The following is a 25,046-nucleotide window of genomic DNA, read 5'->3' as shown; positions in this document are numbered from 1 at the left end:
AGTGATGCACTCTGGGTATTATTTTATCTTGACATGCTATATATGGGAATTGCTTAGCTGTGTGTGGAGTGTTATAGAGAATTATCTGAATCTGAATGAAAAGGGGGTGTCGATGTCACACCTGGAAGTATGAGCTCTGTCTTAGTAACTCCCCGCTCAAGGTGAGAAGGAAGGTCTGGCCGGTAAACAGGGAATGGTGGCTCTGTCCACCCCCGTCGTGTGGTGCCCTCTTCCACACCATGTGCTCTTCCAGAGAAAGCATGGCGATGCACTCTAGAAAAGTGGCAAACAACAGAATGGAAAGAAAATAACCCTCTCTGGCTGTTGCCAGGCACGGAGTCGGGGGGGGGGGGCAGTAAGGTGGAGCTCAACAACTCACCCTGCCAGCGGGCAGAGGGAGGGGGCTGCAGCACAGAGGACTGGGGGCTCTGAAGGAGCTTTTAAGCCCGCCCCCTCAAGACACTCCTGAAGCAGCTGCCATGAAATGGTTCGATCATCCTCTGTGGAAGGGAAGCACTGAGGGAGATGGCTCTTAGCACTGTGCCTGTGTTCTTTCAGTACCTGAACTGGATTGGCTGTGTATCTGGGGGGATGGGCGGGGGTGGTGATGCGTATCTCACCTTCATAAATGTGTGTCTGTGGAGGGGATTGAGGCGGGACACCACCGACCCCATGTGGCTGAAGTGGATCTGCAGCTGGCTGCGCAGATCGTCTGTTGTGTTATAAATACAGCCTGCAGAATGTCTCCTTCTGAAGAGATGTGACTCAGGCATGAATGCTGCTATGCCTTCAGCTGAGACATGTATAGACAATTACATGATGAAGGCCTCCTTGCAGAATATTACCGTTCTTTGTACTCCGAAGTCATGTTCTGGGGCTTGCTGCGGTATTTTAAGGCAGCATTAATGCTGTATGAAATGGTTGTCATGGAGCTGTGTGCTTTGTGTTCCTGTGTGAGCGTGTGTGAGAGGGATTTCTGGGGTGCCTCTAGGAATATCAAAATGCAACACAAGCTCAAGTTAATCTGGTTAATCTAAAGTAAATACATAGTTACGTCTGCATATTTCCAATAGCACCCAGGGCACACTTCCTATACACTACGACTTGCTCTGATTTTGAGTCCGGTGTTTTGTTGATTTTTATATTTAGATAGACAAGAATATTTGGACCTCAGTAGACAAGGTTTAGGTCCAATAACTACGAATGGTCCTTAAAATCACACATTGCTATAAGTGTTCAGCACATATTTCGCAAAATAATGATTCTCTAAAGTGTTCCCTCTAAAGTCTTATTAACATAAACACCCACCTTCAGCATCCCAAGGGGCTTCAAAAGGGATTATGTGGTAGTTCTTTCTTCCCAAGAGTGTCTGTGAGTGAGAGGGAGAGACTTTTGTCCCTTTTGCCATCTGCTAATCAGGCTAGGCAAGGTTCTGAAGTGTTCCCTGAAGTCCTCAGGGTGGGCCATTTTTTCCAGCGATAACTCCTGCAGTGAGCGTACTCGTGGCCTTATCACCTGTCACCACTGGGGGGCTCTGCACCAGAGAAGAATGGGGTTTTGGGGATGAAGGACAGCTGCTGACCCTTGGTGGGAGGGGGTGTTTATCACAGACTGTCCCCTGGGTGATTTAACACGCCAAATGCAGGTAACATGAAATGTTTTGTGCAATATAATCACGTTTGCTTCCTAGCACTGATTATAGTCCTACCGTGTACAGACAACACACTTCCAGGAAACACAGCATCCAGACTTTCATATCAGCTGAACTGTCGCTCGTGTAAGAACATGGTCTCTTCCCACGGAGGCTAGACTTGGACTGGTTCTCTGTGAAACCACAAAGCAGATGCCATAGACACGTACGATGAATGTGGTGCTTTTAATGCCTGTTGTGTTTATTATTATTAAATTTATTTTTTAGCAGCTTCAATTGGTTACTCAGAGCATGAATCTGCTTTCTCACCACCTGAGAAGGTAGGTCTGGTAGCTAGAAGTGTCTGTGTGCTTGTCTATCTGTGATCAGGTGTCAGGACACCCTTGGCCCTGATGTAATTGGTCTCAGGTTTACAGGTCACTTATGGCTGTGAGACATGGACAGAGAACCAGATGATGGACAGAGGTGAAGATCTGATAGCAAATGTCAGCACCGCGAGAGCTTGATCCTGCGTGTTGGGAATGAACACCTTCTGCTGCGAGTGGGCGACTGGGAGTGACTGTCGCTGAGCAGAGAGTATCACATGGAGCTTATTTCAAGTCCTGTTAAGACTGTGTGCCACACAGGGCTGTAGGAGACTCCTGAAGGACACTTTCATTTTACTGGCTGTTCCGTTGCTGACCTCACTAAGTGATACCCTATCAACAAGCAAATGAGGCCAAAAAGAACGGAGGGGGCCCAGTTGCCGATCTCTATTTGAAAGGTAATATCAAACATGGAAAAATTATCATCAGTGCTACAGAAGAGAACTGCAGAGTAAACAGTATCCATTTGCTTATATGCATACATATACATGCACATACATTTAAATGCGCTGCGATTTTTACTTACTGGATAATAACACTTTATTTTTTCGTTGCCTAACAATTTTCCTCTCGTAATACTGGGAACCCAACTGTGTATCCCAGGTAACGGGGTTACAGTCCAAGAAGTTACAGCTGCTTTGTGGCGCCTTGTGGAAATTACCGTGGCCATGTGCTGTTTTTTTTTTTCTTTTTTGACTTTTCTCAAGTTTCAAGCTTTAAAAAATGACCAGGTTCTGCACAGTGCTGGTCCAGGATCAGTAACAAACTGCAAACTACCACATCTAAAAGGAATGCAATGGGACAGTGCATTTAGTAATGAAAACCATATAGAATCTGTGGAAACAGTTTCCAAGATGAGTACAATTTTATTTATTTTTTCAGGATGCTTTCTTGCAATGTTGCACATTCTTTGGTTCTGGGCCTTGGTCCTTGGGTATATACTGCAAACATAACATTAGTGGGCTGTTAATTTAAAATCTATTGTGTTTTCACTGACATCTAGTACCTGGTTTGTGATTGGTAAGACCAGCCATTTTGTGTTGTAACACTGTTTCTGATGTATTCATTAGAAAGTGTTATCCATCTATGCATGTATCCATGCATCGTCCATCCATCCATATCGTAGCACTTGTCTTGGCGAGGATTGTGGGAATCCTGGAAGCTTTGTGAGGCAGCCTAGGGCGATGGTGGGTTGGGACACACTCTGGATTGGATGCCAGACTATCATACATGCACACACTAGCACAACCCTGGACTTACGCAATACTCAGAGTGGAGAAGTGTCAGGAGATATGATATACCTCAAATTATGACTTTAATCGCATTTTGTTAATCGTTTTCTCAATTGTGACGTCTGTCTTTGAATATAAAGATATAAAATATCACAAGACGAGGTTGTGTCCCTGTCACCAGAAGGTCATTGGTTCAGATCCCGTTGTTGGCAGACGGATGTCACCTTTGGCCTCTTGAGCAGGGCAGCATTGGGGCCTCGAGCCCCAGTTGCTGCAGGGCCTGTCTGGCCCAGCTTTTTCCAATGTACGTCACTTTGGATAAACATTAACATAAATTAACGTAATTTCAGGCCTGGCTCACAGAGCTGTGCCGCAAAGAACCTTTCATAGACCTGCATGTCCACATTCAACGGCTATCCAAGACCTTTTCAAGAAGGATAAAATGGTGGCCTTTTCACTTTCAGAGTGGATGCGTGAGGACAGTGAGCCGTGACCTCTCCTGAAATGGTCACTGAAATGGTGAGTAGACCCAGCATCACCTTGTCCTGTCTCTTGGAATCACATCAGATCCACTTTGGATGCCAAAATTAGTTTTGTAACGTTCACATCACAGATGACGAGTAACTAATTACATCTCGACTCAGCCAGTGGCACTTTTAAATCGAGCAAGTCAATTAGCATTTAAGATCGTCTTTACCCTTAGGCTGTGACCGATTTCCTAGTGCCTAGCAGACATGCTGTGTTCATTATTCCTGATAAGACCAGTCCTTCTTCTGAAGCATTGTAGTGAGTGGTGATTGGTAAGATGTGTTCATTTTCCACCTTTCGTGTTATAACTGGAGCCCCAAGGTCTGTGTACAGCCTCTTTGTTTTGGTCCTTCTCAGTTTCGTCGAGCTGGTTGTGTTTATTCGCTGAGCCTGTTATTGCGGCTGCTTTGGTGTGTCCCTCCCAGCGGGGTCGTCCTCTCGGGTTCATTGTGCTTGGCATGGCTCCATGTGGGGCGCTCTGCCTCTTTCGTAATTCGCTTTATGCTCACATGTGGCCTTTTAGCAGGGATTGCCATGTGTTGTATGTTAACGGGTTGGCCAGATTCAGCCCCGGAGTGCTGCAGCATGTTCCAGAAAGTTCTAGTGTGTTCCGGCAGTCCCTTCTGAGTGGCCTCTTGTGTGGATTTTTTTTTCTACCCTGCATCTATTTCCTCCCCCTCCTCTCCCTCCTTTTTTGTGAGAAAGCGGGGAAGACAGCGATCGTAATGACATCCTCGCAAAGAGGAGGATCGGGCAGTGGAGTCCGACGGCAGACGGAGCGTGTATGAGTGTGTGTGAGCGTGTGATTGTCTGTGGTGGGGGGCGGGTCAGTTGGCAGATGTCCCTTTCATCTGTTGTGCTTCTGGGCATAATCGTCTATGGGTCTCACAGAACAGAAAAATAACTGTTAATGCCACACAGCCAGGCTGGTGGGAATCATGTTGGGTACAATTGGGCTGTATGCTGACAGATACTCTGACATACACTGAGAAGGAATTGCGACGGGAGCATGCATTAGACTGCGAGAAGGTGGCGACATGGCAAGTACAATGTCGTGCATTCAGTGATCGGTAGATATGTGATATTTGGTAAATGTAGATAATGGAAGAGAGAGAGGCATATGCAGCACCATATATGTACTCGAACCCCTCCCTCCCATTTGTTCACCCTCTTCCTCTCCCCCAGTCTGTCGAGGTGGCATGTTCGCGCCAGGCAGCCGAGCACTGCATCATCTGGGCTGACACGTGCTTTCTGTTTATTGCTACAGAGGAGGAGGAGGAGAAATGGAAAGATGTAGAGATGGGAGGGCTGAGAGAGTGTGAAGGGGCGGGGGCGGGGCCGCAGACTGGGGGAGAATACAGATAGGAGCGACCTCATAGGACAGACAGCCTCTGAGACGCGCGCGCGCGCACACACACACACACTCACGCACACACACGCACACATTCCCGAAGAGACAGAGGGAAAAGCAGGAGAGACAGCCAGACGCTGACTGAGAGAGGAGAAACCTGCACCACCATTTCAGGTACGATTCTGCCTCCCACCCCACGCTGCTCTGCTCATTTTGCTCTTTATTTGATTCAGTAATTTATTTATTGCTGTTGTTGTTGTTTCCGAGCTTTGGCGGGGTCTGACAGCGGGAGGTGTCTCTCCAGGATTGTTGTGGTGTCTGAGACTCTGAACTCGTTAGGTTAACCTCCTGAGATGCTGGGGGGGTTGGGGGGAAGGGGGTAATGGTACAACGAGCGCTGCTGAGGGAACCCACGCCCCGTGTGCCCTGATGCGTGTGCGCTTGCCGTGGATCTGTCACGCCATCACGGGTATGGCGATCGACACGGACACAAAGGGGGCTGCCGGAGCTGAGCACTTCTTCTGTGCAAAGCAGTGAGCACCATTGGGGCCGCAGTAATACAATCATGTGGCTTGGAGATAAGAGCTGACACTCTCCAGTGACAGAAATGACGGCACACTGGATGCTTCCTGGCGCCTGTAGCTCAGACGGGGACGAGGTCATGCATTTTGTTTACCGATGCTGCTGAAAGCCCCGTCCCTCAGCTCTCTGCCGTGACGCCGAGGTCGTTATTCCATTTGGTCGACAGAATCTTTTGTTCCTCTTGGGTAACTTGTTGATACCGGGAGGTGAATAAAGGGTGGGTGTGCAAGGTCACGGCGATTTGTACGCAACACCCAGGGCAGACAGGGTCCATTGGAGGGCTGCTGCTGGCTGGAACCGGACTTCAGTGGACCGTGTGGGTGTGTTCTGGGTTCCGCGAGACGCCATGTGCACTGGCCAAACAAAACCAGGCGTATCGTGTTCGCGGTGAATTCCCGGGCAAGTAAGATCAACACACTCTAATCGTCCCCCCGGGACATAACACTGTCCGAAAGGTAATATAAGAATTATTATTACGAGAAAGAAAAGCAGTTTTGAGTTTAACACTTGCAAGAGCGGAAGACGGATGAACGTGTCAGTGGCTCTGCTGGCAGGTCAGTGCTGCTGAGATGCCGCCTTGCGTTTCTGTGGCTCTGTGTCCTATGCGAGTTCCCTCGTTTACCGTCAACTGGTTTGGTCTGGTTTCGTTCAAATAGATGGGGCCTGGACTGGTGGGGAGCTTCCCTGCTAAGGCTAGCTGCCGTGTTGCACGGAGCCTGCTCCAGACCATGTACGTAGCTTCGCTGTGTGTGCGCGGCAGCTTTCCGCCTCCCTCCTTATCTCCCCTCGATTTGTCCCTCATCCTCCACCCTACCCCCCCCTCCCACCGCACCTCCATCTGGTCATCAGCCAGCCCTTTCAGTGGGGTCGACGGCAGGAGGTCGACAGCGGGCGGTCGCCTGGCGACGGTCGCCCCGGCGTCCCCGTCGTGGCCCCCCTCCCGTCGTGACTGCGTGCGTTTCTGCTGGGCTGGGGCCATGACATTCCTTCATGTTGGACTTGTACCCATCTGCTTTAAAAGCTCTGGATGTTCTGTTTGGGATTTTGATTCTGGAAGCGCATGGCCTGTCCATCTCACATACCTGTCACGTCTTTGTTTTTTGGTTGAGGCAGAGGGGTGGGGAGGGGGGGGAGTGAGGGTGGGAGAGGGGGGGGGTTGAGGGTGGGGCTGGTTCCATTTGAGATGAAGCCTCACTTTTTCAATCAGATGTTTGAGGCGACGAGAGTCCGCACATCTGATCTTTCGGAGAGGAGCTTACTGAGGGGATCACGACATACTGTTTGGGCTTTGGGAATGGTGGAGAGGACTTTTCTACATCCCAGCAATTGAGCAAGCTGATCTTGTGATCCACAATAACTGATATGGCTTCTAAAGAGGATTTATATGAGTATCTGACTGGGGGGGGGGGACATGTCCCGATGGGGGCTCGTGTGTCGCTCAGCTGAATTATGAGATTCTTCTCCCAGGGCTGGCTGATCAGAAAACCCTGCCTGTCGGAGGCTCTTAGCCAGCATTAGCATCTGTAGGCACAGCGCAGACGGACAAAAACACTAGCAGCATCTCCTGCTTGTGCACCATCGGAGCTTCACACGGGATGGACCGTTCTTGAGAAACATAGTGGAGCCCGAATGAATTCAGGGTGGTTTTGGGAAACAGGACTACTGCTCTATAGGTTCCCTTCTTCTTCCAGTCAAAGTTTCCTGTACATCTCTGATGGCTCTGGAATATTCAGCCAGGGGGATGTTTGTCAGAGTGGAGGTGAAACAACCATGTGGGGAATGTGAACCGGTCTGTTTTGCCTGATTTCAGGCTCAATCTTCCCGCCTCTTGTGGAAAAAGGTGCCGTCTAGTGAATTTTTAAACACCAGGCTTTTGTGCCCGTGGCATCAAAGGTCTGAAAAAGCTGCTGGCTCCTCTGAAGGTGAAACTGGGCAGCGAGGGGTTAATGATTCAGTGCTGGCAGAGCCCCGCTGAGGGCCGCACACGGCCTCTCCGTCTGCCCGGCTGGCACCGGACCTGAGCCCCGGATGCGGGCTCTGTATTTTGGCTGCCGGGCACGCCAGCACACCCCGAGGGCAGAGGGGGGTCCTTCCGCTTTATTTTTAATCAACAAATTCATTTTTGGCACCGGACTCAGCAAACTCTACACACTGTATATACGTATATATGTATATATTTTAATAATGGCTGCTTTTCAAACAATGCCCATTTTCGGAGTCAGTCTGTTGCTGGGTATGGGAGTGGGGGGGGGGGGGTATCACACAGTGGCATGGAGCCAGTTCAGGGCTTTGATGGCGCTCGAACCCATGGCGATCCCCTCCAACGGGCTCTGTGCACACAGAGGGCGGGGACAGCAGTGAGCTGCTCGAAGCAGAGGGCGACGTCACCAGAGCTTTCCTCCTGTCCTCCGTGAGGCGGTCCGAGGAGCCGGGGGCCGGGAGGAGGCTTTTAAAGGCACGCGAGGCTTATGCCTGAGCAGAACTCGGAGAGATTTCCTGAGCTCTGCCGACAGTTGGCATGGCAACGAGTTTGGCTCCAAATGCGGCCTAGTTAGATGTCGGTGGAAAACCAGAGAATAGGGAAAAAACAAAAAACATCTTATATCCTCTGTGAAGAAAATACACTTTTTCTGTTTCCTTGTCTTTGAAGGACTGGAAAGGATTTCTCCGCTGTTCTTACTAGGTATAATATAAGCCCATAGGGACTGTAAAATTTTCAGTAATACAATGTGTACTTTCCCAGTGAACTCTTAAACCAGGAGGGCCCCTAATGTTCTTCACTAACACATTACAGTATAGTTGCAAACCATAATCAAATCTGTAAAACTGTTACTCATTAAAAAATCCATCCATCCGTCTTCCAAATGCTTGTCTCGGGTCACAGAGAACCAGTCCCATGAAGCCCGGGGCCATCGCAGTACAAATACTGTCATGCTGAAGGGGAGCCACACAAACACTGGGCTAGCATGCAGCCTAACAGAGAACCAAGGGTGGGATTCAAGCACTCGCCCTGGAGGTGTGACGTAATAGTGCTGTCCCTTGGGAAATTACTAGAGATTTTGTACAAGAAAATATTCAATATTAAAATTTCCTCTTGTACTTGCCAAAGCATGTACTTGTAATTTGTCAATATTTATTAATGAATGTCTAATGATTAGCTTAGCATCATGGCTCAGTGGGTTGCACTATTGAGTCACACCTCCTGCGTTGGGGTTTGAATCCCCTGCTCTATGGGTGTGAATTTGGGCTGCATGAGGCTCAGTCAGTTAAAGATCTGTGCCAGTGTTCAGAATGCTGTGGGTCTGAATCCTATGCCCCGCAGAGAACCCATTCACATAAGAGCGGTCCAATGGATCTGACCAAAAGATTAACTGCAAGGAACCTTCATTTCCAGTGTTTGTTCACATATTCACATGCTTCTGCTTTTGAATTTGATTGGGCTCCTCCAACCATGCTCCAATTGGATGGCTGAGCTCAGAAACAGATGGGAGAAGTATTTGAACTTGATTTACCTTATCATTTTTTGAGCTTGATTTATAATTTCTTGTGGCATTTTCAACTAGAATAACCTTTTTAACTTGCCTGACGGGCATTGTCTTTTCGAGAAAGGCTCTTTAATGTGGTGAGAGTGGAGGTTTTCCAGCTGTCCTGTTTCTCTGTGCTCCATTGTATTCTGCTGTTGATTTGTTGAGGATTGAAGGCTGTGGTAAATTAAGAGTGGGATAACTAACTGCTCCAGAGTCTGAGGGCAGGGCTGCAGTGGAGGGAGGAAGGTGCAGATGGATTCTGGCCAGAACCCGTGTGGGAAGCAGAATGGGGTGTCCTGCTAGTCTGTTACGAAAACTTCTCCTGTTTCTCTAACCACACCTGCCACTGCTGTCTTACCATCCAAGCTAAACATCAGTCTGTGGCAAAGGGGGAGGGGTGGTGTGTTATTGCTGCTTGGGCCATGTTTAGGTCTTGCTGTGTCACACCTTAAGCTCCAATTGAGTTTTCAGTGTCCCCACGCGACTCAACCCCCCACTCCCAAGGTACAGAATCCCATCCCTCTGATTAATCCGTCTGCCCACAGCACACATCACACACAGCCCAGTTAGGCCTGTAGATGTGATATATAACCATTTTATTAAAGTAGATGCTTGACCATTTGATATAAATCCTTTTAGATGAAATGGCAAATGAAATGTCTAATATACTTTAGAGGGGGAGGGGAGATTAGGGCTAGTCCTGGAGGGGGTGCCAAGCGTGGAGCCAAAGCCAAGTGACGCATGGTGGGCGGGGGGGAGGGATTACTGATCTGTATGAAACGCCACCTCGGCCGGCAAGTGGGGGCTCCAGGGCCTCAAAAGCCTCCAGCTGTAGACAAGGATAGATCCGCTGAGGTTCTGGAAGCTTCTGAAAGCTTTTGTCGCGCTGCTGGCTGAGTGGATTACCACAGCCTCAGTGTCACTGTACCAATGACACATCCATAGATGTGGATGTTGAATTTGGGGTGCAGCATTAATAGTGCAGAAAGTTCCAGATCGACTGGAGGGCACAATTGTCCTAGTGGAGAGTGAGTTGTATTGCTTTGGACTTTGCACGCCAAGCAGTTCTCAGTTGGCAGAGAGAGGACCTGGCAGGACTGATGAAGAAGGGGAAGCAGGGGAGGAGGCTCTGCTCTGGGCTGCCTGTGCTGGGCTGTTCGCCGACGCTCCTCCATCGCTACTCACCGTCCTCGTCCCTGGCAGTGCTCACACTGTGGATGTTCTGTTTCACGTCGGGTGTTTCCATACTACGGCATTTCCTCAAAGACTCCCAGAAGCTTGTTTTGTGTGTCTCGTGCTCTTACTGGGTGCTCGAGCCGCAGTTTGTGGTGACTCTGTGCACACGTGTGTCAAGAGGAGCGTTTCCCTAAACTTGTGGAGACATTTAGTTAGCCATTAATTTTTAAGATGATTATTAATACTTGTATGTTCTTGGGTTTTATTGGAAAGGAATCAAACATAGCAAGTCCCCACAATGATAGGTAAACGTGTGAGAATGTGTGTGTGAGAGTGTATGTGTAGAGACAGTGAGTGCATCCAACATTTCTGCCCTGAACTGCTAAGCTGAGAGTGAATAGTCAGTGGTGCCGGGAGATTGCAACGGATGCTTGGACGTTGGGTTACGTCCTTTGCCTTATCCTTGACCTCAGTTGCAGTATCTCTTAGCGGATGGATAATCTATCTTCTGCTTAAAGATGGACGATTCGGCAACCCCTGCCCACTCTCTGATGACCGGCGTGTACTGGTCCATCACCTGACATTGCCAGCAGGGGGCACTCTGCAAAGATTCAAACCATATGGTATCAGTTTTACTGCACTGTAGCCTAATGTGCATTAGCCCACTTCGACCAGGCAGTGCTAATGGCCGGAGCCTCAGCCGGGCCTAGCCCAGTCATACACATGGGTCCTATTGCCCTGATCCTCATTGGTTCACCAATGCCCTTGTACCCAAGGACAACAAACTTGCAATAACCCCAAAAGAAGTGATTTAAAGTGTAGAGAAGGTGAGGTATGGCTGAGGGGCCATGAGTGATGTGCAATGATACGGGTGGACTATGTGAGGTATGGCTGAGGGGCCATGAGTGATGTGCAGTGATACAGGAGGACTATGTGAGGTATGGCTGAGGGGCTATGAGTGATGTGCAGTGATACAGGAGGACTATGTGAGGTATGGCTGAGGGGCCATGAGTGATGTGCAGTGATACAGGTGGACTATGTGAGGTATGGCTGAGGGGCCATGAGTGATGTGCAGTGACACAGGAGGACTATGTGAGGTATGGCTGAGGGGCCATGAGTGATGTGCAGTGACACAGGAGGACTATGTGAGGTATGGCTGAGGGGCTATGAGTGATGTGCAGTGATACAGGTGGACTATGTGAGGTATGACTGAGGACTGACCTGGCCTGATGGTAACTTGTTGTCGTGGTGACCACGCATGCCCATTGCAGGTTGCTGTCCAAGATGGCTGGCATGAAGGAGCAGCAGTTTCCTGAGGAAAAGCCCCTGCTCCTCGAGCAGAGAGGAGGCCCTGATGCAGAGATGGTGAGTTTGTGTGTGTGGATTAGGTGTATATTACATTGCAGGGACTGTGTCATAAAAACCTGATCAAAAAAGCAAAAATGTCAAAAGTCCCATATTTTGTTTGGTTACTTATGGTTAAGGTCAGGGCTGGGTGGGATTTAAGGGCGTCATGTTGGGATTAGAGTTTCCCCCATAGAAATGAATGGAGAGTCCCCACAAAAATATATTTACAAACCTGTGGGTGTGTGTGTGTGGGAGCGGCCATGTCCCTGCTCACTGGCATTAAAAGCTCAAAGCATATTCATGTAAACTAATGAAATGTGTGTCACAAATTAGAAACAATTAGAGCAGTCTGTCATTTACAGTGTGGTGTGCACGTAATGGAAACATTAAAGCGGTATTTCTTTTACTCATTTACTGGCCATTAGAGCCTCACTGAGCTGCACCCGTGAAGCACCATGTGATCCAGAGGCAGGGTGAGAGTGGAGAGCAATGTGGGCCCTGCATGTGGCTGAGCTGCAGATGTCCCCAGGGCCGTCACTGGCCCGAGTATGTGGCTTTATTTCTGGCCACTGTGATGGAGCGCTCTCTCGCCCTGCCTCTCCCTCTCCTGCTTCACTCTTCTCAGCTTTCGTCCTCCTTCTGTCCTGCTTCATCCTGTGCTCCAGCCAGTCTGACCTTCCTCTCTAACCTTCCTCTCTCCCCTCACCTCCCTTCACCGTTGACACGCCTCTCGTTTATGCTTGTTTGCTTTGCTCCTCTGATCCTCACTTCATGTCTTTTCTTTCTCTGTCTCCTCTGTTCCTGTCTTCGTGTATCTTCTTCTTTTTCTCTCTCTGTCCCCTCTGCTCCTCTCATATCTCTTCTCCTTTTTCTTTTGGTCTCCTCCTTCATGTCTCTCCTCCTTTTTCTATCTCTGTCCCTTCGCTCCTCTCTTCATGTCTCTTCTCTTTTTCTCTCCTCTTTTCTTGTCTCCTCTTGTTTTTCTGTCCCTGTCCCTCTTTCCTCTCTGCTCTTTCTTTCTCTTTTCTCTCTGTCTACTTTGGTTCTTTTTGCATGCCTCTCCTTCTTATTCTCTCTTTGTCCCCTCTGCTCCTCTCTCCATGTGTCTCCTCCTCTTCTCTCTGTCTTATCTGCTCCCCTCTTCATTTCTATTATCCTCTTTCGCTCTCTGTCTCCTGTTTCTCGTTTCATGTCTCTCTTCCTCTTTTCTCTGTCCCCTCTGCTCCTCTCCTCATGTCTCTTCTCCTCTTTTCTCTCTCTCCCCTGTTCCTCTCTTCCTGTCTCTTCTCCTTATTCTCTCTTTGTCCCCTCTGCTCCTCTCTTCATGTGTCTCCTCTTCTTGTCTCTCCCTGTCTCATCTGCTCTCCTCTTAATTTCTATTCTCCTTTTTTGCCCTGTCTCTTCTGCTTCTCTTTTCATGTTTCTCTACCTTTTTCTCTCTCTGTCTCCTCAGCTCCTCTATTTATAGCTCTTCTCCTCTTTTCTGCCCTGTTTCCTCTGCTCCTCACTTCATGTTTCTTCTCCTTTTTCTCTCTCTGTCCCCTCTGCTCCTCGCTTCATGTTTCTCCTCCTTTTTCTCTCTCTGTCTCCTCTGTTCCTCTCTTCATGGCTCTTCTCTTTTTTCTCTGTCTCCTCTGTTCCTTTCTTCATGTCTCTCCTTTTTTTTTTCTATCTCAGTCCCATCTTCTCCTCTCTTTATGTCTCTTCTCTTTTCTGTCTCCTCTGTTCTTTTCTTTTCATATCTCCTCCGCTCCTCTTGCATTGTCTCCTTTGATCTGTGGCTCTTTTCTTTTTATGTCTTCTCTTTTATCTCTCCTCTGATTTTTCTATGTGTTCCAAACTCTTTACTCTTCAAACAAGTGTCCCTCTATCTTCATACTTTAATATGTACTTCACTGCCCTTACAAACATCAGCGTACAGAACCTATGTAATATTGTTAGATCTTCTCCTTGGTATCACTGATTATGGAAATATGGGTGAATGTTGGCTAGTGTCCACAAGCCCTGTGTCTCCCCAGCCTTTGTCCTAGCTGACCCATGCTGGTGCCCTGAGCCTTTTAACTGCCTTCTGTGTCTGTGTCTGAAGCCTCCGGAGAGCACCGATGGGGCACAGAATGCAAGCACATCACCCACCACGGCCCCCCCACCCGCAGCTGCTGCCCCTTCCCCGGGCCGCTCCCATCGGTGGCACATGATTGCACGCCACTGGCTCCGCATGACTCGCCGTCGGACCAGCGGGTCCATCCCGGTAAAAACCCAATAGGCCACACCTCAAACCACACCCTAGGCGTGACATTACTGGCTACACCCTAAGGGTGTCAGATTAAATTCCAGACACTGCCACAGTTTATACTGTCTCAGACCATGCCCAGAACCATGGGGGCCCATGCACTGAGGACCACTGTCCTCAAGTCTCAACTTGCAGACCAAACTGCCGAACAGGAAATTGTGGGAAAAGCCTGGTAATGAACTGCAGTTAGGGTCAGACACCGGTGAGTGAAGTTTGGCAGCAGATCATGTTCCTGCAAACTTAAATACGCCCAATTTGGCAAAGAAAGAAGTCTCAGGGTTCTTTTATAGACTGAATGTACTCAAAGTTTATGACAGACATGATCATTTAGCTTCAACAGGTTTGAACAGTAAGAGCTAATGAAAACGTATCAGTCCAGATTCACTGGTAGGGTTTCTCATTTAAATCCAGACAGATATGAAGGTCTTCCAATGTGCTGTGCCAGACAGGTCCGGCTCCCGCTGCTAAATGCTCATTTCCCTCTGTTTGCTCAGGCTCTGCGTCAGCTGCAGTGTGTTCTGGGATATGCAAGCCCTATAAGTAGACAATATTCCTGTTATGTAATGTGTTCTGTGAAACTGGGGCCTGTTTTCTTCAGATCCACCCACCCAGCAACATTTGGTGGAAAGATTTAGATATTTAGGGCGTCACAGAGGTGTAACTGGAAAATGTCTGTAATGAACAGCGTGCATCCTACAGACATGTTGTGTTTGTTGGTGACTGCAAAATGTGAATGGTTTTCAGGTGCATCACGGTTACTGCTGATGATGGCTGGAGAGCTCTGCAGATTTTAAAACAAGCTCCGTACTCCTTCTGCAGATAAAATTCTCTGGATGCTTTATGTGTTAATGCTGTTCTTTCTGTGCCGAACCATGTTCCGGCTGTCTTTCTCTGTTCTGTCTGGCACAGCATTACACACCGGTGTCATGCTGTGCATTCAGTCATGCTAAGGTTTGCTTGCCACTTTACTTAAGCATCTTGTATTTACAGAAATCGGCTGCTGCAGTCAAATAATAATGACAACAATCAGTATTACTATCGTATTAATAAGAATAATTTTGCACAGAAAATGACGTGCAAATGTGTTTAAAAATGTTTAATTATAGCGGATATAATTTCTTAAAATTGCGTTGGACCTTTACTGGTTTCCAGCACTGCAGTGTTCTAGGGTAACAGAATTTCAGACACCATGTTGACAACTGACAGCTATTCTTTGTAATACATTTAGTTTATTTGCTTATGATTGAATGTGTGAATGAGCACAGAAGGCGGCAGCTAACTGCTTCTTCAATGACGGCCCTTTGATGTCCGCTTACAGGATGGGGAGGTCATTCCTATTAAACGGCACTGACATTAAGGTGATCTGGCCTAGCCAAACACGCTGAGCTGGTGCAGACATGTAGCTAAACCTAAGGTCTCCAGGCAGGAGAACATGAGTGACTTTGATCGCATCTGTACGTATCAGCGGACATAATCCCGAGATCACGACAAGATTAAGCGAAATATTCATAACCGGTATTGTTATGACATCAGATTATTTATTATATAATGATGCCTCTTACTGCCACTGCAGGTCTGAATAATATAATCATAGCTACTTATTCAGATCTGAATCATATTTTAAAAAAACGCCATTCACTTCAGATAAATTCTTACACATTCAGTAATTCATTCACAAAGGTGACAGCTGTTAGATCACCACCAGTAATCCGTACTGAAAAGTTAAAGCTGTGGCATATGTAAGGAAATGGACATAAACCACAAGACGCACATGCTGATAGTTGGCTAATAAAACTCAAGTACCTCTGTGATGTATTATGTCATCTGCTCATATGCTATGTGGGGCTAATGGGCTGAAATACAAATGCTACATTGCTACTGTGCTAAGCTAAGATAGCCAGCAGCTTACCCAGCACCCTGTCCTAACTGATGAGCTAATGCTAAAATACTGCTAGGAGGTATCTGCTGTCAAAGGGGTGGAAGTGGAGCGTCTTCTGACTGCATTATACTGCTGGATGCTTTGTGAGGATGATGCTGCCATCAGCTGCCTATACCTGTCACATGTATGGGGATGTGCTCCTATTGGCTAGCCCATATCTATATGATGTGAGGGGTCATTTCTTGGACCTTTAGGTGAAAAACGGCACCCCCTTTCTTTGGTTTGGTAATGATCTCTCAACTGCAATGCCTGCTGGGTATTGCTTTGGGATGGGAGGTCTGGGGTAAAGAGTGACACCTGCTGGTGCGATTGTGGCCCTCCCCCCTTTCCTTTCACTTTAGTAGCCTTTTGCTCCCCCCCCCCCCACGCATGCTATTTATGCATGTATAACTGATGTCTCCACTTGGATGAAAACGAGTCTCATGCACTGATGCCCTCTAACACGGTGTTTCTCACTCCGCGTCTGCATGAATTAACCTGCTTCTGCACGCATCTCTTCCCATGACCCTCTCCACCACTCCTCAGCTTGTTCTTCATTCTCCTAACACTTCGCTGCTTTATGTTGTGCTGACCAGCCCTTTAACCTCACCGCTCCCTTCAGCACTCACCCATGTGCCTGCGTTTTCACATCCATGCACATCTATGCACATCTATGCACATCCATGCTCTTATGAACGCGTCCAACTGCTTCCCATCCTCACTGCTCCGGGCCTCCCCCCCATCCCTATCATTACCCAGCTGGACCAGAGCGGCAGCGTCTTAATTACCACCCAGAGGACTCCTGGGCAGCCTCTCTGTCTGCACCCATTCCTGTGAGTAACCATTTTTGTGTCTGTGCTCTCCACAGGAGAACTGTGAAACCTTCACCTGCACAGGAGACTGGAAGGTACTGGAGTCTCTTTCCTTCTGCTTCTGTTTATCTTGCAGCTTGTGTAAGATGATGATGGTGATGCATGGTGTGCTTTTGACAGCAGACTTATACATTGGTGGAATGTGCCCTCTGGTGGCGAATTTAAGCTACTGCAGCTTTGTTGTTGACTTGTCCTTCTCGCTGATCATGGAGAATATATCAGCTAGGACTGGAGGTGTGTTTGAGAAAGCAGTGACCCAGAAGGAATGTTGGATCTATAGCTAATTATATTGCCAAAAGAACGTGAAAAGAATTTGTGACTTTAACCAACATACCTTAAAATGTAGCCTTAAAATGTAGCCTCTATGTGTTCTGCATTGTTTGTAAAGGCCATCGTCCTTGTTAATAAAAATGGCTTCGCCCTTTGTGCCGAATGAAAGATACACACACACACACACACACACCTATTAGAAAACAGACATGACATTGACACTCACAGATACGGTGCTGAAAATGATGGATGACATGCTGTAAGGTACACTGGTGTATGCTTAATGTGGGCTGGCATGCCATTGGCTGGTTAAGGACACACCCACATTCAGGTGATTTTTACTGCCTTTCTACTCCCAGCATCAGTGTAACCTGTCCTCTCTCTGTAGGCTTTTCCAGCGTATTTTTGTTTGGCTTGATCTGCATTTGGCTTTCATGTTCCATTGATGCTGAATAAGGTTTTCCTTGTTTAAAGCTTTTATTTAAAACTAATTTGCCTTTTTCTTTAAGGACTTCATGATTATTTGTTGCTATATTTCCGGCCCTAAATTTGGATGGGTTGTGAATACACTTTCACATAGTTTCTTTGTTCATTTGTAAATAAAAATGAAAGCTTGAAGATGTATTACAGTTATTTATTAAACTCAACTTGTATGGTCATCTGTGAAAAGTCATTGGGTAAAGATTAGTGCTTGTTTTTCTCTCTAAATGACATCCTTATTAAGATTTTGTAAATAAAGGTCACTTTCAATGTTTAAGTACGGTGTCTTTAGCATGATGATCATAGTGTCTCTGCTGTTCGTCCCTCCTCACATTGACCTACTCCGTCTGCTCTTGATTCATTGGGGGAACAGCCTTTCCCACACCTGCAATAGGGCTGCTGCAGCCTATCAGTGTGTTTTATTGATGGAAGGCTTTCCTGGTGTCTGTTGTAGGGATTTAAATTAATTGTGAAAAGAGCAGAAACACAGATGGCCTCCAAATGTCTCAGTTACTGTTCTAATTCATTTGGCATAGAGGTTGAGAAGGATGCTGGTCTTATGCTGCAGCAGGGAATCTGGCTTTGGCTTTTTGTTTCTGGTGTAGCTTAGTGCAGTTTTCACGAGAGATGATGTGCAGAGCACATTCATTGCCTAATGTGGGAATGTGCAGGGTCACAGTACACTGGAGATAATGGCCACCTGTACTGCTGTGTTATATCCGCTGTCAATGACACAAATACTGACAGGGCCTGAAAGATGTCCTCTCGTGTTAAATAGATTAATCAGAGAATTGCGGGAGTGTCTAAGCAAGGTATTGGAGATACTGTGTTTGGAGGTGGGGCTTAATGGAAGATTGACAGGAATGGTGGAGCTCTGTAAGAAAAGAGGTCATAGCACACGTTGTGATGTCAGGATGTGAAAATAACAGCACTGAGGGAACTACTGGCATCTTCTGTTTTTATACATCTGTGGAGATCCATAAATAATCTTACTCTTCCACTAAAATGGGGAGGATTTACTGAGACGTGTGTTTAATGGAGACTGGAAGTCATGAATAAGCAGAGAGACGGTTAACCTGGCTTTTACTGCAGAAAGGGGGTGGGCAGGTGGACAGACTTGTCACTGAGTCAGCTGAGATGAGCTAATGTTTGTTAGATTGAAAAGGTGGATAGAGATGAAATCACACAGAATGACGGGAGGTAAGAGAGATGGGGAGGGGAGGGATATGGGGAGGTGAGAGAGATGGGGAGGGGAGGGATATGGGGAGGTGAGCGAGATAGGGAGGGGAGGGATATGGGGAGGTGAGCGAGATGGGGAGGTGAGCGAGATGGGGAGGTGAGAGAGATGGGGAGGGATTTGGGAGACGATGTGCTCCAGGGAGTCGGATATATTAGATGATGAAGGACACAGGTCTTCTACTACAGCTGCACAAAAATGCATTTGGCTACAGTAAAAATGGTTCATCTGTGCAGACACTAGACTGCAGTAAACCTGCTTCAGCTATACAAACAGCCTGGAGGACAAATGTCTTAGCTGCACAGACACCAGTTTGCAGAAGAAATACTTCTGCTTTGCAGATGGCAGATTGCAGTTAAAGACCTGCAGTAGGAATGCTTCAACTGAACTCCTGTACAATCAAGCACTGGTTATAAGTCTGAATCCACCCTCCCCACCCAGCTGGGCTGCAAGTACAAAGAAAGGCACTCAGTTTGCGATGCAGATGCAGGCTTTGTTAATGGTGCACGTATGGGTTTGCATGTGCTGATGTATGTGGGAGACCCAGGTCTGTCTGTGCCTGATCTAGTGAAACGCAGGGCACGTGAGAATGAGAGACCACTGGGTGTGAAAGCGGGGCAGAAAGGCTTCTGCAGATGATTAGTTGAGCAGAGATGAGGATAAAAAACAGCTCCGGAATATGCTGTTTGATGGCCTGCTGGCCAATCGGATGCGAGGAGTTAGCTTGGGTGGCCAATGAGAGAGCAGCGTGCTCCTTGCTGTGGGTTTATAAGGTGCGGGGGCAGGGAGCTGAAATGCTGAACCAAACAAAGAGACACATCAGTGTGCACTGCCTTTCCGGACGCCCTGCCTTCTTGCACTGTCCTCCCCTTCGCCGTGTCCTTCCTCACCCTGAGCAGCCATGCCTGAGTGCTGGGATGGGGTGAGTTATAGCATATCACGGTTTACTGTGTGTGTGCAGTGACTTTATGTACGACAGTTTATTTCCCATGATTTATTGTGTGTTTGCATTGATTGCAAGTGTTATAATGTATTTCACGTGATACTGTGTGTGTTCAGTGATTGTATGTACTGTAGAAAATTTCACATTTTTATTTGTGTGTGTGTGTGTGTGTGTGTGTGCGCTGATATGAGCTCCACATGAATTATGAGAATGCTGGTAGCTGAATGTTGATATGCTTGTGCCTGAGATACGCTAACCTTCGACCCTGATGAATTCATGGTGACCTCTGTGTGACTGAGCCCATCCTGTGTAAGCGTACCCCCCCATTCTTCAGGCCGTCTGACTGCCACTCTATCTCCCCCTGGGGGGGGGGCGGGGGGTCCTACTGTTAGTATTTGTGTTAAAATGCAGCTGCTTTCTCCAGGCTGCGTAGCGATGGTAAGTGATTAGCATGACCTCCACGTGCGTAACGGGAGGTATCACTGCAGCTGTGCTGCTGGATGGCAGCTTGCGGGACCAGTGGAGTGACACGCGCAGTCTGAGGGCCTGTCCTGGGGCTGACGCTCCGAGCCCGGCCAACACACATGGATTCGGGGACGCTTGCTTCTCATGAGCAGCCACTAAGGTGCAGGGCCCCGCTGGCTGCTGGATTACTGTGTGCTGCAGGATTGATCGCAGTGAGGCTGAGCCTGGCCGTGCGTGTGCAGTGCTCTCTCGGTGAGGAGGCATCAGGCCGTCCCGCAGGCGCTGTGTCTTTAAGAGGATCCCGCACAGAAACGCTGCCCTGCCTCTATACAACTGTAAGCTTGTGATGCCATATGACGGCCTCCAGGATTCAGTCCTATCTGTGGGCACAGAGACCCTGGGGCCCGGGACCCAGCTGACCGGGGGGTGCTGAGGAGAACCTGTGTGATGTTAGTGTGCTTACTTTGTGAGGCTAGTGCTTACGGTTCTCATGGTTCACAAATTATTATGTTTCAATTACAATAAATAATAAATGTTATTGTAATTATTATTATTAATAATAATAATAATAATAATGATGATGAAGAAGACTAATCATCATGCATCACCATCATCATCATCATCCAGTGGATGTGATTGCTTTGGCAAGAGCACAGCTGTGTGTGTCATGACGCTCTCTCTCCATATCTGCGTGTGTATGACAGGAGCATGACATCGAGACGCCCTTCGGCATGCTGCACGTGGTCATCCGCGGGGCAGCCAAGGGCAACCGGCCTGCCATCCTGACCTACCACGACGTGGGCCTCAACCGTAAGTCAGCCGCTGCTCCCTGCTCAGCCCCAAGGCCCTTGGCTATGAACTGCTTTGCTTTGCTTTGCTTGATGACACATGATAAGGTTTGGTCCCAGCACATCATCTTTAAATCCTGTGTGTGTGTGTGTCTGTGTGTTTGTATGTGTGTGTGTGTGTGTGTGTGTGTGTGTATGTGTAGGAATGGATGTGTAGGCATGACTAAGGTTAGGGCTGGGTAGGGATTAAGGTTGTCATTGTTGGGATTATGGTTTTGACCATAGAAACGAGTAGAGAGTCCCCACAAAGATATAATTACAAATGTGTGTGTGTGTGTGTGTGTGTGCATGCATGTGTTAGCTGTGTCAGTCTGTGTGTACCTCTTGCTTCTCCACACTGCGTACAGTGCCTGTGGCTCTGGGCCCCCTCTCAGCTGTCCCTCCAGCTGCGCCTTTGGGACTCGGGGATGCAGGAGTGGCACACTGCAACACTGCAGTGGGCAGCTTGCTCTCTTTCAGGGTGCCAGCTAAAAATAGCCCCGCTTTTGTTATCAAGCCGCTCCCAGCCCCAGCCTGGTGCTGATGGATACCAGTTTGTTAACTGTCACACCTTCGCCCTCGAATTCTCACAGCCTCCCCCCACCCCCCCCCTGTTTACCAGGGCTGCGTCCCACAGAGCCCTGCTTGTAGCTGTTTACCACCCCCACTCAGGAGGAATTGTGGGTCACCAGCGCATCGCAGAACGCTGAAAGTAGGGCATAGCAGAGGGAGTGGGGAGGGTTTGCTCTTGGGCCCGAATCACATGCCCACTGTGCCCATCCGGTTAAAGTGCCATCACACCCCGGGGATTAAGGTCATTGATGTCGAAATTGGATTTTTTCTTTGTCTTTCACAGAGGCGCGTGTCTGTGCTGGGGACAGAATGCTCTCTGTCAGTGATTCTTTTCAGCAGTGAGCTAATTCCTGATGAGTGAGGTTGAAATACGGTGTATATAATGTTTGGATGTTGAGATAGGCCCTCTCTCCTTCACCTCCATCTCTCTGCTTCTCATACCGCCCTCAATCTTGCCATTTTAATCACTGCTTCTGCCCCCCACTTCCTTACCTAATTTCCTAATACCCATTTTTCACCTGCATCAGTTCCTCGTGCCTCAGCCGCAGAGGAGGGGGGGGGGGCAGTGGAGACATTAAATATGGGTCAGGAAAACATCCGCATGGTGCAGCACAGTGGGGGGAGGAGCCTGGATATACTGCAGTCGATTTGTTGTGGTCTGTGCCTCACCCCCGGCAGCAGACGTGCGAATCAGCACGTGTGCATGCTGACTCACTGGGGAAGGAGAGCGAGGAGGAGGAGTGCAGACTGCTCCGGGCAGAGAGAGCGAGGAGGAGTGCAGACTGCTCCGGGCAGAGAGAGCGAGGAGGAGTGCAGACTGCTCCGGGCAGAGAGAGCTTGGGCTGCCACCAGACTTTTACCTGTGAAGTTCATCACATCCTCTCAAAATGTATTATTGTGCATATTAGTGCCTTGAGGAAAACATCTGGCAGCATATATACACCTAAATGTGGCATCTTGGCATTCTTGAAGGTAGTGGGGAATATAATAATATGCACTTATAAGACCTCACTCTTACCTACAGTAAATGTTAGCGTACGTTTTTGACACTATTGAAATTTGCATTCTTCCCGCAAACAGGGATATTACACTTTATAATGAGATTGATATCAGTGTTAGCATGCTTGAACATCAGCTTAAGCTGTGGCTGTGTTTAGTACTTCATGTGTAAACTCTGAGATGCCAGAGCTCATAAAGACCATGATGATGTCAAGATTCAAGATTCATTATTTGTCACATGCATAGTTATACAGGTACAACATGCAGTGGTATGTATCCTGAACCGCTCATACTTTGTGCAAATAAAGAAAACTAGAAAATAAATTGTAAAATATACTGTAAATAAATTATAGAGAGTGCAAAACAGAAAAAAGAAAACCTTTGAATTTACAGTATATACAATTTTACAGGATGAAATGAAATACTGTGCAAAAAAATGCTTATGGTTAGTTTAAAGTGCAGTGTCAACACAGCAGTGTAAGGTGAACTGGTAACCATAACACTGTGACTGGGAGAGTGGCCTGTCTCGATTGAGGAGACGAATCGCCTGAGGATAGAAACTCCTCCCGAGTCTCTCCATCTTGGCCATAATGACACGGAACCTTCTGCCTGAATGCAGGACGAGTCCTTGATAATCCTAGCTGCCCTGGTCTTACAGTACATCTCCTGATGTAAATGTCCAGCATGGAGGGGAGAGCTAACCTGCAGCAGCGTTCAGCTGCCCGGATCACTTTCTGGAGGGCTTTCCGGTCCTGCACTCTGTGTGAGGACGCTCTCAACAGCGCCAGAGTAGAAAGCCTTAAGGACAGCAGGGGAAACCCCAAACTACCTCAATTGTCGTCAGCAAACTTAACGATGGTGTTGGAGTCATGCGTGGCCACACAGTCAGAAGTGTAGAGGGAGTACAACAGTGAAGAAGGAACACACCCCTGTGGAGCACCCGTGTTGATTGTGATGCTGCTGGAGAAGCACCTGCCCACCCTCACTGTCTGAGATCTGTTCGTGAGGAAGTCCAACACCCAGGCACACAAGCGTTTGTTGAGTCCTAGATCCTTCAGCTTTGTGAACAGTCTATGAGGCACCATTGTGTTGAATGCTGAGCTGTAGTCAATGAACAGCAATCTCACATAGTTACCCTGCTTCTTATGCACGTGGCTGAGAGTGGTGTGCAGGACGTGGGAGATGGCATCCTCTGTGGATCTGTTAGGGCGGTAGGTGAACTGGAGCGGATCTATGTAGCTGGGGATGGAGGAGGAGATGATGTTTATCAACAGGCCCTCGAACGCCTTCATAACCACTAATGTCAGTGCAACAGGCCGGTAGTCGTTCAGGCATGAGGGTTTGTTGGTTTTGGGCACTGGGACAATAGTGGATCTTTTGAAGCACATCGGGACCACGGACTTCTCCAGGGACTCATTGAACATGGAGGTGAACACACCTGACAATTGGTCAGCACAGCAGCGCAGCAGGCGCCCGGAGATGCCGTCTGGACCCGCCGCTTTCCTGGTGTTCACCCTCCTCAGCGCCGCGCGAACGTCGTGCTCTGCGATGTTGATGACATCACCATCCTCAGTCACCCTGCAGCTAGCGTTAGCGGCCTGGCTAACCTCGAACCGGGCGTAGAATGCGTTCAGCTCGTTGGCGAATGCAGAGTCGCCGACGATCATCGCGGTGTCTTTGGCTTTGTAGTCCGTGATCGTGCGCAGTCCGTGCCACATACGACGTTTGTCACCCTGGTGGAAGTGCGATTCTGTTCGCTGTCGGAACCGGCCCTTAGCTTCCCTCACCACTCGCCTGACGCCATAGGAAGCCGCTTTATATGCGCTCATATCACCGCTAATAAGAGCAGCGTTATAAGCAGTGGTCCGGGCGTTCACAGCAGCGCGGATTGATCGGTCCACCCAAAGCTCCTGGTACGGAAACGATTTGAATCTCACCGGTGGGACAACTTCATTCACAAGCATGCTAATACACCCAAATACACTTTAGCAGTGATAATGTGCTATTAATTACTTAAACATGTAACAATGCAATGGTTTTGATCAACACTTGTTACTTACATCAGACCTCTCACCTTTGTTGCATTTTTCTTGATCCCTTTTTTGTGTTCCTTCTCATTAGCATTAGCATCCACAAATGCTGCTCCTCTCCTCACTGTCTCTGCTTATTCTCATTAGCATTAGCATCCACAAATGCTGCTCCTCTCCTCACTGTCTCTGCTTGTTCTCATTAGCATTAGCATCCACAAATGCTGCTCCTCTCCTCACTGTCTCTGCTTGTTCTCATTAGCATTAGCATCCACAAATGCTGCTCCTCTCCTCACTGTCTCTGCTTGTTCTCATTAGCATTAGCATCCACAAATGCTGCTCCTCTCCTCACTGTCTCTGCTTGTTCTCATTAGCATTAGCATCCA

General features: G+C 48.1%; 1 protein-coding gene across 7 annotated transcripts in view; it reads left to right on the top strand.

Annotated features, from left to right (window-relative positions):
* The first annotated feature begins 5,138 nt into the window (after positions 1 to 5,138).
* ndrg4 (NDRG family member 4) overlaps positions 5,139 to 25,046 on the top strand; it is a 34,914-nt gene continuing 15,006 nt past the window's right edge. For 2 of the 7 annotated variants that reach the window (XM_023841656.2, XM_023841655.2), the window contains exons 1-5: positions 6,366 to 6,439; positions 11,684 to 11,777; positions 13,846 to 14,007; positions 16,836 to 16,874; positions 20,939 to 21,044. In XM_023841656.2, the coding sequence (XP_023697424.1) occupies positions 6,366 to 6,439; positions 11,684 to 11,777; positions 13,846 to 14,007; positions 16,836 to 16,874; positions 20,939 to 21,044 (475 nt within the window). Of the gene's footprint in view, positions 5,302 to 6,365; positions 6,440 to 11,683; positions 11,778 to 13,845; positions 14,008 to 16,835; positions 16,875 to 19,613; positions 19,749 to 20,938; positions 21,045 to 25,046 lie in introns of those variants that run through there. The other 5 variants (XM_023841662.2, XM_023841661.2, XM_023841657.2 and 2 more) reach the window with 4 other exon arrangements.

The sequence above is a fragment of the Paramormyrops kingsleyae genome, chromosome 13 (genome assembly GCF_048594095.1).
Source record: "Paramormyrops kingsleyae isolate MSU_618 chromosome 13, PKINGS_0.4, whole genome shotgun sequence".
Taxonomy (NCBI): domain Eukaryota; kingdom Metazoa; phylum Chordata; class Actinopteri; order Osteoglossiformes; family Mormyridae; genus Paramormyrops; species Paramormyrops kingsleyae.
Note: the sequence above shows the minus strand (reverse complement) of the source record. Positions and strands in the feature narration are given on the sequence as shown.